Consider the following 13,805-nt stretch of genomic DNA (forward strand, 5'->3'; position numbering starts at 1 on the left):
GTCCTCTTAAAATCAGTGACAGTAAAGTAAGAGTTGAAAAAATCCATGTTTATTGCCATTTCAATTGTCTGCCCTTTCTCTACCTCACAACAAAGTACATTCCAGACTTCGAGTCCATTCTTCATTTCTCACTGTTTTACACTTAGTTGTGACTTCTACATGGATGTGGAATGCCAACAGTGTGAGAGGTAGCCATTTCTCCAGCTAAGGCTCAGAGTACGTTTTTTTAGCCTTTCGCATGCCATATCTTTAGGGTGAATGAAAATCTGTGAAAGAGAAATAGTTCAAGTGACATGGACTCCCTTCCTCCCAGAAACCACACTATTGGCATCAGCATGGCAGAGCGCTTGGGCTTCTCGCTGTTCATATTGATTCGTCACTTCTTGGGTGGTTTCCATCATCACTCATATTTTTACTGCCAGACACTTGGAGAGGCAGTGTCATGGGTTCCTTTCTCTCTTGGTGATTTGCCAAAGGTGTGGTGTACTCACAGCACCGGAGGAGACGGAAACGGCAGTGCTCCTTTCACAAATCAGTCCCCTGAACAGAGCTGACATGAGTAGAGATCCGGTCCATGGACCCCTTGGAGCATTGGAAATCCTGAGAGGGAGACCTTCCATTCCCTGTGCCAGAAGGATGCAGAACTATGGGAGCAAACCTCCAAAAGTCTGTAATCTAATTGCCTGAAGCAAACCTCTTTCTGTCCCATTTCCACTTACTCTTGTCATTTTCTCAGAATTATTCTTAAACCTGGTTATATGGATATTTTCTTCTTTCTTAGCAGAAGTAGACTGCTTTCCTCTCCAAGAGTGTATCATTAGAGTTTGAAACCTAATCGAATATCTCATACCTCCGTGTGTTTAATTTCCTTTTCCCGAACATCCATTTTATTTGGTTACATTGTTCAGTAAAGTCATCCTCTTCATCCGTTACCAGGCTGTGACATTTACTTTGAATGATTCATTTATTTGGGGTCTTAAACAGTCCTAGAATTTAAATTTGCATTATATTGAAAGACAAACAGAATCTCTGTAAAAAATGATGTATGCCTTTAGGCTGTAGCTGGCATCTGTTCCTGTCTTGATGATTATGGAATTTCATCCATTTATTTAGGATTATTGAATGCCAACCAGCCCACCTACGGAGTATTCCCCAGGGTGGCAGATACCGGGGAAGATGTTAAGGATAGAGAAGTGCATTGAAGCAGAGTCTCCTCCTTCCAAAAGCGCCCTTCCCAGGGCTCTGTGACATGGTTCCCTTCCCACTCCCTCCTCCATTTTCCTTTCCTGCAAATGTACTCCTGCCCCCCACCATGGAAGTGGGCAGGAAGGAGTTCCTAACATTGCATGCTCCGCTTTTCTCCTTCAAGAATGTCTCCAAACCCATGACTCATCACTCCTTACCTTCAGCCCAGGAGTCTCTGCCAGGACACAGTTGTCATCTGCCCAGTATTTCTCCCGTGACATCCCGTCTGGCCCCTCAGACTCCACTCTTCCCCTCATTGGTCACCTGAGCCCCGATCCCTGGAGTTCTGTCCTGCCTTCTCCCTCTGTCACCAAGCGTGACAGCCCTACAGTCTGACCCTCCTGTCCCTTCCCTCTACCCCTGCTTTCTTGAGGCCCATGTCACATCTCTCTCCATTGACTAGTTTCTCTTCCTCTAATCTCTCTCCCTTCTAGGCCCTTCCACACACCATAATGCTCTCCTCCACCATTATCTCTCAAGTATCGGTCATATGCTGTTCATCTGTTTAAAAGCTCCAGTGATTCTAAATGCTAGAGACTGTCCTTCCTCCTGCTGTGACGGGCTCTTTGCCGTCTGACCTAGCCCACTGTCCACCCACACAAGCACTCACACATCCTCTGGGTCCATTTGACCCATGGGGTGCTTACCACCTCACAGGTGATGGGTGTTTGTCTTCCCAGATAGGTCACAAATGCTGTAATCTTTCATCTTGCCCCTTCCAGGTCTTAGAACATTCCCCGGCACCTGGTCTGTTCCTCTTCGGGAGTCTTCCATGAATAAATGACCCAGCAACAGTGCCTGGAGGGCTTAGTTCTCTGCCCCAGGTTACTGTCCATCTGTTCCAGAGTGTGGTCAGTGAGGACCTTTTTATTCAGAGACCCTGCCCACAACACCTAGTGTATACCGCATACCATAGACAGCTGGAGGGACAGTTTTTCATTGAGGTATAATTCACATACCGCAGAACTCACTCTTAAATTCTGTAGTATCGTGGTTTTTAATATATTCACCAGACAGTGCAACCATTAGCCTTGTCCAATTCCAGAATGTTTTCATCACCCCCCAAAGAAACCCTTTATCCATTGGTACTCACTCCTCATTCCTCTTCTCGCCGCAGCCTCTGGCAATTACTAATTTCTTTTCTGACTCTGGGGATTTTCTTATTCTGGACATTTATATAAATGGAGTTACACAATATGTGGCCTTTTGTATCTGTCACCTCCCACTCAGCACTGTTTTCAAGGGTCATCGTTGTTGTAGCACATTCGGTATTTCTTTTCTTTTTATGGCTCTCCATTGTGTGGATAGACCACATCTGTTTATCCATCAGATTATGGACATTTGGGGTTGTTTTCACCCTTGCCTGTTGTTAATATGAATAATGCTGCTGTGAACATTTGTGGACAGGTTTCTGTGTGAATGTACATTTTCAATTCTCTTAAGGAACTGCCGAGCTCTTTCCCTCAGCAACTGTACCATTTTACGTTCCCATCAGCAAGGGATGAGAATTCCAGTTTCTTCACATCCTCACCAACACTTTCCACTTTCTCTTGTTCATTGTTCATTCTTGTCCTTTGGATTATAACCATCTTAGTGGTTTTAAAGTAGTATCTCAATGTGGTTTTAATTTCCATTTCCCTAATGGCTAATGATGTTGAACATCTTTTTATATGTTTGTTGGTCATCTATCTTCTGAATTGAAGAAATGTCTACTCAAATCATTTGCCAATTTTTTACTTGAGTTGTCATTTTATTATTGCATTATAAGAGTTCTTTATATAATCTAGAGATGAGGCCTTTATCAGATAAATGATTTGCAAATATTGCCCATGGAATGACTGGTGGGTTGTCCCTTCACTTTTTTTTTTTTTCCAGTCCCTTCACTTTCTTGATAAATTTTCCTATGTTTTTATTTGGTTGCTTGTGCTTTTGGTGTCATATCTGAGACCAGTGAACATTTTGAAGCTTTATCCTTTGATCACTGTTCAGAACACTGCCCAAGAAACAAAAATGGATTATCACCATCCTCCACATCCTTTCTTCCAAAAACTATTGGTGGTGGGACCAGCAGAGGAAATCGGATCATTAATTTCCTCATTTTGTAAGTTATTCAGTTGTCCCTTCTCTGAGCTCAGACACTCCACAACTGCTAAAGCATCTTTTTGCTAGGTTTAAAGTATATCTATAGATGTATTTTAAGCATTTGATTCAGGGTAGCATTCTTCAATCCACCGCTGTCTTAAATGATCTTTTTTCTACCAGACTTCTGTGAACATAGCATTTGTCCTTGTGGAATGTGCCCACCATCTAGTCTATAACACTTTGTTCTCTGCTTCACCTGGGAGGGCTGCTTCCAACCCGACCTGTGCTCCATCTCCTCTTCCCTTCAAGTCAGGCACATCCCCCATCTAGACCTCTTGTCAGTCAAGACCATTCTCAGAGGTTATGGTCATTTCAGATCTGCAAGTAACCTTCTTACCATTTCCACGTGCTCAAAATGTACATGTCCTGGAAATAGGCAAAGAACAAGTACAGAGTACTGAGACATTTCTACAAGCCCATGGATTGATCATATAGACCAAGTCAGCATTGACCTCTTGAAACTCGAGGGCACTCTAGATTCTCCTTAGTGGTGGCAGATCTTCTCAGAGTGATCTGGAAACCTAAGTGAGACCTTGCCTCAGACCATTCAGGCCTCCTGTGACCCAGCCACAGCCAGTCTTTCAGCTGAGCCTCCTGCCCCCTCTTACTACACTGGGGTTCCCGTCTCCTTTCACTTCCTGAACCTCCCCAGGGTTCCCTCCAGCTCATGCCTCTCTGCACCTGAGTGCTCTTACAGAGAGGCCTGCCCCCACCCTCTCTTGGCTAACCCTTTTTTGGCCACCCCTTCTGAGGCTGCTGTGCCCTTTTGGTCCCTGCTCTCCTACCTGGCACTAATGGACGAACAGTTTCCCTTATTCGACATTTGTCATGCTAGAATGGGGGTCTGACTAGGGTAGGGGTAGACTGGTACATCTGAGCATATTCAGCTGTCCCATTCCCCAGTCTTGTGCCCATTGCTAAGCACTGATGGGCACTCAGCACGTATTTCTTGAATGGGTGAATGCTTGAGTGAAAGTGGACTTGCTTTCTGAAAAGGGCAGATTCACTTGAGATCAAGTGTACTAAGCAGAGCAGGATGATCTATAGAAATTGTGCACACAGAATATGTGTACGTATGTGTATGTGTGTGTGTGTACACACACACGCACACACACACACACACATATATACACACACACATATACACACAGTATGTTGAATTTTCTCTAGTTCAGCCCGTTTCATCATTCTTAGTGGGCGGTCATTCTAGCACAAGTATCTTTTTTTTTTTTTTTTAAGATTTTATTTTTTTATTTGACAGAGAGAGATTACAAGTAGGCAGAGAGGCAGGCAGAGAGAGAGAGGAGGAAGCAGGCTCCCTGTGGAGCAGAGAGCCTGATGCGGGACTCGATCCCAGGACCCTGAGATCATGACCTGAGCCGAAGGCAGTGGCTTAACCCACTGAGCCACCCAGGCGCCCCTAGCACAAGTATCTTTATAGGAAAACATTTTCTCTGAAGCAATACCCTCCTCCCCATGAATGGAATTTGTATCCAACGTTTTCCACAACTTTCTGAAAATGTTGAGCACTCATGTTTTAGTCTGTTTCTGGAACTAAGGCCTTAGAAATGGCACTGCCTCTTTTCTGCTTTTTCTGTTTCTGAGTCAGATGGACCTGCCTACCATTGTTATCTCTAACAACTAAACTTAAACCTTTCCTATCTGCCTTTGGCTTAGAGAAGTTCATTCTGTCCTTTGAATAGGTGAGAATAGATCTCTTTGATTAGCAGTATATTCCATTCTTATCAGAAGGCTTATTTTCATTATGAAATATTTTCTACAGACCAGAAAACCTTGGACATTTACAGGAAGTCCTAAAGAACAATGAACTATGCCCCATCCTAACCCCCCATGTGTACCGACCAATGTATTTGTGACCCTTCCATGCACTATCTACCTCTCCTCTACCCCAGAGATAGTGTAGGTTAAGTTTCACTGCCTGTATCTGTATTCCTAAAGCAGTACGTTTCACTTTGTCTCTTTTTAAAAAATGTTTGTAGTTAGAATGATCTTCAGTGAGTTACTTTTTTCATTAGCATTGTTTTAAGTCTCATTCATTCTAATAGACATACATAGCTATAGTTTATTTTCACTGCTGTATAGTATTCTACTGTGTGACTACACCTATCATTAGAAGTTAAAAATGGTTTGTCTCTCTTTTTTGACTTTGCTCTTGTCTATAGAATATGATAAACATTCTTACCTGTGGAATTGCTGCCCTTTCCTTAATAATGTCAAATTGCCTTCCTGAGAAGTTAGGCCAATTATTTCCTACCAGTAGGCTGTGAGAGTTCCTCTGCCCCACATCCTCTCTGACACTTGGATTATTAGATTTTTATTTTGTTTTGTTTTGCCAATCAGGTATATATAAAGTGATATCTCATTGTGGCTCCAATAACCCCTGATTTTTAGTGATGTTAAGCACTTTAACACCCATTCATAGTTTATGTTCTAGAAATGTTTATGTCTTTTGCCCATTTTTCTAGTAGATTATTTGGTTCTTTTATTGATTTACAGGAGTTCATTATCTATTCTAGACATTTAGCCTCGGTCAGTTAGGTGATAAGACGACTTCTCCCACTTTGTGCTTTGTAGCTTTACCTTCTTTATGGTGTCCTGGCAAACAGTAGTTCTTACGTTGAATATGCTCAGATGTACCAGTCTTTCCCCTCATGGTTCATGTTTCTTTGTTTCTTGTTTAATAAATTATTCCATATCCCAAGGTTACAAAGCGTTTGGCCCATACCTTTTTCTAGAAGCTCTGTATCATTGGTTTTTTTAATCTATGCAGAATTTTACTTTAAATGGAAAACTCTAACTTCTCCTTCTACACTGCCTTTGCTTGGAATATATCTAGCAGTATCACAGCCCAGAACAGTGGGCACGAATCCCAGGCAATATATATAAGCTAGGTAGCAAGTAATGTAAGGATGAACCTGACTTACACTCAAGAAACATAGTGGGCTATGTGGTGGCCCCAGAAAGGTATGTCTAATCCCAGAGCCTGTGAATGTTAACTTATTTCAATAAGGGTCTTTGCAGTTATAAGTAAGTTAAGGATCTTGGGAATATCATTCTGGATTATACAGGTGGATTCTAAATCCAATGACAAGTGTCCTGGTAAGAGACACACAGAGAAGAGGAGGGAAATATGGCCAGAAAGCAGGGACAGGAGTGATGCAGTCATCTGGAGTCTCTGCAGGGAAGAAGGCCCTGCTGACACCTTGATTTTGAACTTCTGGCCTCCCAGAACTGTGAGGAAATAAACTTTTGTTGTTTTAAGCCCCCCAGCTTGTGGTCACTTTTGGCAGCCACAGGAAGTTAATATAAGGATGTTGAGGAAGAGATGGTCCTCTACTGTAACTATAGCAGGTGGTTCTTTTCTCCCCCATCATATTCTCAAGGGAAAGAACAAGCAGCAGTGGCAAAATCTGCAAGTGCCACAACTTATCCAAGGGGCTGGAGGTTGACCAAAGCCTCCCAGATGGTGCCGAAACGTGGCTTCCCTCCCTTTGTGGACCACTGCCATGGGAAGGGGAGTCCGCAGAGTCCCAAGAGGGCCCAGCTCTGGGCAGTCTTGTGTCAGCAATAAGGGACTGCAAGGAGTTAACAAAGAAAACCAGGGACAGGTATGGGAACCACTGCAGAAGACACACATCCTGACCTCAGGAGGTGGCCTCTTCCAAGGCTGCTTTACTAGGCTGGGTCTGGTGTCCAGTCCCTGGAAATGTAGAGAAGGTCCTGGCAAGAAGAGTGTCAAGGGTTGAAAAAACATACAACCTGCAGTAGTGTCTTGCCAACAGTTCTCCCTTTTCCTTAAAAACAAGCAAACAAAAGATAAGGAGTTATTACAAAGAATTTGAGCATCTTAAATAGCAGTCAACAAACACATAGCCTGAATAAGTAAAAAAAAAAAAAAAAAAAAAAAAACAATTAAAATGAAGTAATTGTTATTTTTTCTGAATTTATAAAGTCAGCGTAGTCTATGGGTATCAGTGCAGCTTAAACCTATGGACTCAGGTGGATTTTCAGACCTCTATATAGTTCAGTTGCTTGATTTATTATCCTCACTGCTGGTTTAGTTCCCAACCTTGCATGGGATCCTGAACTTAATCCCATGGACCATAGAAATCAAGATACAATAGCCAAAAGCAGTAAAGGTTGGAAGACCTGGGTTCTGGTCCCAATTGTACCACCAAGTAACTGTGACTCTGGAAAATCACTGGACTCTTCTGTGCTTCCACTTGCTGACCAGTACTGTGGGGCCCATGGCACTCCCCTGGCTCACAGAGACCTAACATGAAGGAGGCATGCTCGTCCTAAAGCCTGACATAGAGGCTCCTACTACTTTATCCACTATGCTTTTTCCGGGAGAGGAACCTAGAAGCCCACATTAAGGGAGGAAGGAGAGCAGGCAGTCCACATCTATGGTGCTTCTCCTGTGTGCTAGAACCAGGGTTAAGGCTTCATTACACAATTGCATCTGATCCTCAGGGCAGCCCCAAGGGCAGGTGTCAGCATCACTGCTTTACACACAAGGCAGCTGGTGCTGGGGCATTGGAGCAAGTTGTCCTGGGTCCCCCAGTGGGTGGAAAAGAGGACTGGAATTCCAACCTAGACCCGTCTTCCTCCAAAAGGCAAGTTTCTTCCTCACATGCTCCTGCTGCTGTTTTGGAAAATAGAAGCAAATAATCATCAAAATAAAATTTGGGGAAGTTGGGTTTGGATTCTTGAGCTTTTGCAACCCAGCTGAGTGTGTCTTGAGGGTCTCAGAAAGTTCTCTTGGATGTTTTGGTTAAAGTGTAAGCAGCAAAGATATATAGCTTCTTCATTCAAGTAGAGAAGCATTGGTAAATGATAAAATTCTTAGATGACAACATAGCCACAGCGGGTCACTGAAGAAGCTTAAAATACTTAGAAACCAAGAGGGGTTTCTAGATAGTAATTTGAATGCTCTCTGAATTGAGTAATCAAAGGGAAAATTTTCTCTTTATACAGTGTACTTTACTATGTGTGGTTTTGAATGAGATAGTAATTCAGGACAGCATTTAAGTTTTACATCTGTTAGTGGCCTTTTTAAGAGAACAGCAGGGCAAAAGCCAATATGAAAACAGGTATTGAATGTGCGACCAGGTGCCTGTTTAGCCACCTGCCTTCAGTCAGAGGCACTGACCATCCACTCCTGGCATTATTACAGCGTTTGGTTCACATCTTAACATGTCTTATGCCTGAGAAGAACTTTAGAAGCATTTTGATGTCTAAGTTATAAATGCCCCCTTTTTTTTTTTTCCCATAATATATATACAAAGCAACCAGCCCTGAAGCCCTAAAGATGTTAGGGAAGAAAATGTCAGGTAATACTGCTCCTAACTGCCCTTGCTAGTAGTTCTAATACGTTCCGTTAAATCCCAGAGCTACGATTTTTAAAAGCTACTAAAAGAAATGATTTTTTGGCACCCTGAGCTCCTTCTCTGTTTCTAAACACTGCCAGGATTGGGGTGGTGTTTGTTTTCTTTTTGTCATGGTGTTTACATGCCCTGGCGTGGGCCACGAGTGAAAATGCATTTGGTGATCTCCTGGTCTCCCTGCCGTCCCTAATGGATGTTTGTCTAAATGACAACACCCAGTTTAGCGCTGTTAACGCTCCCGTGACAGCATAGGACCAGCCTGGGGGTGGGGGAGTGTGTGCTACATGTCACAGTTGGGGGCATGAATGTGAGATCGGGAATCTTCTATGAGGTAAACACTTCCTCCTCTAGTATCTGGTTCTGGAAGCATCTTTTTATGCTGTCTTCCATAGTGCCCTGTTTTAGGAGTCAGACCATAAATATTCATTGAGCCAGAGAATCTCAAAACTTGATTATCACCCCACTAACTCTAGCGCAGGACTTGCTCTTAGGCACCTGGATTTCTCCAGCCTGACAAGGACAAGCTTCCAAATTGGCTAGTGTCATCCTGGATGAGGATGACGGGCTGCTGTCTGAGGTCAGTCTACAGGGTATTATACATGGCATCTCTTTGTAGGATTGCCTGTGAGCTCGATTAACATAGCAGCCACTCTTCCAGATACACGGCTTCCAAAGCATATTTAGCAAAATGCATCCGCACTTCTATTTTGTTCACCATTGTCCCGAGCACTGTATGTGGACGTGTTGGACGCAGTGGGGCCTTTCAGGAAACAGCAGGACCATTCTAGGCAGAGCATGACAGGTCTTTAGAGGGCTGCGCCGGCTCTAACCCGGGCCCTCAAGCAGACTGCGGCCTGAAAGGGGGAGCCATGAATTGCGCGTTGACAGCGGGCCACGGCTGTCCTAAGGCTCAGGTGGTTGTCAGCCATAAGTTTAGCTCAGCTCTTTGAGTAATTTGTCACGCCTCGCTCGGCCCCTGCTGGGCCAGCACGTGCCAGCTTAGTGTCAGAGAGCCTGTTCGCCAGACGGCCACTCAGGCCTAACGTCCTGCTGTTCCCTGGACCCGCGGCTCGCTGGGGCCGTGCTCAGAGGGTCGAGCCGCGCGACAGCCAAGTGCTGTGCAGAATAAGCGTGTTCATAATGAGACGTGAATGGCATTAGTGGGTCCCTCTAGAATTGGGCCTGAGAGGACGCCTCTCACTGTGAAAGTGCGGCAGCCTGTTCGTTCGTCAGGGTGTCACCCGGAGTTCAGCGTGCATTTAAGAAGCCACTTCAGGCTCCCACCACCCAGGCCTTCAGCTGTGGTGACCTTCTGTATAACGCACTGGGAAGCCGTCAGAGGGGTCGCTTTTGATATCCTCAAATGCATTTTGCTTTTCTCAAGTTGCGTAGAGTGACCCTAAAGAGAAATTCTGGAAGCGAGCTGCCTAGTAGCTCTTTCCACGATGAAAGGCACGTCCTCTGTCCGTGCCATCCAACCCAGTAACCCCAACTCGTGTGTGTGTGTGGCTGCTGAGTGCTTGAAGTACAGCTAGTAGGACCCTGGAAGGGAATTGCTGGTTTTTGTTTTTGTTTTTGTTTTTCATTTTAATTAATTTAAATTTAAATTTAGATAGCCACATGCTACCACTTTGGCCTGCAAGGCCCCAGGATGCCTCTGGTCTCACCCTGTAAAAACTCTTTCTCTGACTATAATTAAAGGAGGAGGAAAAGGAAGGGCCTGCATTGGGAAATCTGTGTGCATCCTTGGACAAAAAGAAAATAGAAAAATATTTTCCTATCTTAAATCACATACTTCCTACTGAAAGCTGATTAGAAAAGCATCATTTTCACCAACTTTTATTTGTGAAGAGGCCATTTTGGAAAGATAGTTTTAAAATCCAGCAAGAAATGCTAGAAATTACTTTGGCTCTTCCCAAGCAGCAAATAATGAACTGATTGATGGTGATCCGTGTTCCCTGTGTTCCTGGAGAATTAGCATGATTTTCAAAATGACTCAAACACATCTTTTAACTTTTGCATTGATAACTGGGAAGGGGAAAATGAGACGTCATGCCGACTTTCCCAAGTGTTAATTCATAAAGTCATACGTGCGGGGCCTCCATCCACTGTCGAATTGTTCTGACGTTATCCTGTTATTGGAAGTGCGTGATTCACCTTCTGAGGAAACAGAAGCCATACACAAAAGGGGAAGATTTGCTTTCTGCCCTGTGAAAGGCTGCCACACGCAGGGGTCCTATTAAGACAGCTGGAAAGTTGCTTCAGCGTGTTACGCTTGTAAGTTTTATTGGTGACTGGTTTTTGATTACACATTTGAATGTGTGTGTTCCAGACTGCAGTTTTAATTAAAAGGCAATAGTCTTTTCTTTTTTAAATTGCATTGTGCCTTCTCTGCTAGAGTCTCTCACTTATTAGCTCCTATTTTCTCATGCTCTAGCCCAACCTGGCTGGAGGCACTGGTACCCTTTCTGAGCATACCTTCCCCGCCTCCCGCCTCCCTCTTCCCCAGGGAAGCACATCCTCTCACCTTTTTTTTTTTTTTTTTCCAAGTGTGTCACCAATTCCTGCTTTAAGCGTTAACTCATTCTCTAGGAGACTGAGAAGAACGTTGTATATCCACTGACCCGGGAAGGGATGGTCCGACACTGTCCCACAAACGGGTGTCTCCGTTTTTGTTTGTTTGACTCAAGCTTAACGACATTTTGCTGTGTTTCTATAACCATTGATGTACATATTTTTCAGGAATGTTGCTGTTGGGTGTAACCATAGTCTAAGAGGGAGTTAGATCTCAATATCAGAATCTTACTGTTAATTCTGAGTCATATTTAATTCCCTGGCAGGATGGTAATGGACTTGCAAGGTACTTTTCTCCCTCTCCCCACTCACCCACGTCAAAGTTGCGTAACTGTATTCCAACCAAAGTGAGCTATCATTGTTATGCATGTCATTCCACATGTGCGCTTGCTTCCTTGACCGGTGACTGCAGCTACGAAGAACGAGCTCTGTACCTCGAAGCAATAATTCAGAACCACCGAGAAGTCATGACGTTTGAGGATTTTGCCGCCCAAGTCTTTTCTCCCTCACCCAGCCCCTCCCTCGGCGGAACGGGTGAGTGTCTGCATTATTCTGCCCTCCCGCGCTTAGGACGCACTCGAGCAGCAGATGTACACCTGTTTTTCACAGATAAATGCTTGCAAATTTAAGAAGAGCATTCTCCCTCTGAATCAACTAATGAATATCAAAAGGAATGATGACATTCATTTTAATTTGTTTTGTATCCGAGCTGTTCACTCAGTGCTTTTCTTCAGCTATCCTGTTAACCCCCGAATCTAGCAAGGTTAATGAACTTTTTCTCAGTAATGTGCTCCAGTTCATTCAGGAGTGTGGGTTTCTTGCTGAGCTGGGAATATGTTGTTTAAAAGCGATGCCCAAATCAGTGCTTACTTATCAAAAAAGTGTTCCTCACAGTCGAAGCCGTTGCTACTAATGCTAAATGGGGATTATGCTGCCGAGATACTCGGGTCAGGGATTAATGCAAGAGAAATGGAAGGACAGTGTCCCCTGGTCCGTCATTACAGCAGAGCGGCGTGCACGCTTTTCTCTCTGGAGTGGTCTGTGTCACATGGACAAGCTGCCGACCAGAGCAGCACCTGGCGTGGAACCTGTTTAGCAACTGGCTTTCAATCATTTTCATTTATTACGCCAATGGAAAATTTCAGAAATTTCCATACATGTCTTTGTTTTTAGGTTTTACTCTTCTTATATTTCTAGTTTGAAAAAAAAATGGATACTACCACTTAAACTGATTATATGATTACTGTGGGGTTTTTTTTTCCCAAAGAATAGAATTACTTGTGAATTTCTGCATGTAATTACAGATTAATTGCCTTTCAGAGAGTAAATGGGATATTTAGTCAATGCATGTTGAAATTCTCAATGAGGGGCTTCCCTCTTCTTCCACCGGTGTAGACACAACTGTTAGCATGCTTAATAGATTTCTAACCTGTGTCAGTTGTCTCTGAACACCGCCTTACTTCTCCGATTCTGACTTGTTAACAAATATCTTACACGCAAAGTGAAAAAAATTAAATTCAGTGAAATAAATCACTTACAAATAAAATCAGCCATGCATCATTGTTTAACATCGCTGGCTTCAATCCTTGCCGTTCCCGAGCTTTGTTGGGAGATAAGAGGGAGAGGCTTGCTCTTGCACAGGGAGCCAGGAGCAGCAGGCAGAAGGCCTGAGAGATAAGCAAGCTGGCCGAGGTGCGGGAGCCCTGCGATTTACATAATCACGCCTCTGCTTCCTGGTGAGGCGTCAAGAAACACAGGGATGGCCTCTATTGATCTTTGTTGAACTGGAATACTAAACAACATGAGAAAGCTTATAACTTAAAGCTTTGATTAATGTTTCTTACATTAAAAAAAAAAGTAGAACAGCTGTGAATTGAATTCTTTTATACACTCTGCCAACATTCTATCTAAACAAAAAAAAAAAAAATCGGTTTCAAGGGAAATGAAGATTTCACACCACTCTGGCTGGAGGTTTAAAATCATTTCTAGTGTGTAGGTGAAAGAACATGAAGGATCCATGGCAAAGCTAATTTTTTTTTAAGATCTTAGTCAGCTCTTTCTCCTCCTCATGAGGTACTAGGGCTTAATTTTTCTGTGTTGTTGTTGTTGGGTTTTTTGGTTTTGTTTTGTTTTGTTTTGTTTTAACTCTTGAGAAAGCTTTATGTTTCTTAAAATTAGAAGAAATTAAATAATAACTAGATATTGGCATTCCTTAGCTGCTACATTCTTAAGGCTCCAGGTTAAGATGTTCCTGAAACAAATATTGATGAACTTTGTTTCCTATGCATACTTTAGCATCTATATAAATTAATTTGATCTTTTCTTAAAAGTCACAATGACTTAAATCAATTCAAATGAGCCAGTGTGTAGGTAACACGTTAAGTGAGTCTCAAGAAGTGATTTGGGTTTTCTAAGACCTGCTATTTGGAGGCAATG

General features: G+C 43.3%; 1 protein-coding gene across 16 annotated transcripts in view; it reads left to right on the forward strand.

The window, feature by feature from the left end:
• Positions 1 to 13,805, forward strand: part of RALGAPA2 (Ral GTPase activating protein catalytic subunit alpha 2) — a 328,431-nt gene that overhangs the window by 293,361 nt on the left and 21,265 nt on the right. For 11 of the 16 annotated variants that reach the window (XM_082743139.1, XM_082743124.1, XM_082743140.1 and 8 more), the window contains one exon: positions 11,782 to 11,903. In XM_082743139.1, coding sequence (XP_082599265.1) covers positions 11,782 to 11,903 — 122 coding nt within the window. Of the gene's footprint in view, positions 1 to 11,781; positions 12,055 to 13,805 lie in introns of those variants that run through there. The other 5 variants (XM_082743127.1, XM_082743126.1, XM_082743120.1 and 2 more) reach the window with 4 other exon arrangements.

The sequence above is a fragment of the Mustela nivalis genome (genome assembly GCF_964662115.1).
Source record: "Mustela nivalis genome assembly, chromosome: 8".
Classification (NCBI taxonomy): domain Eukaryota; kingdom Metazoa; phylum Chordata; class Mammalia; order Carnivora; family Mustelidae; genus Mustela; species Mustela nivalis.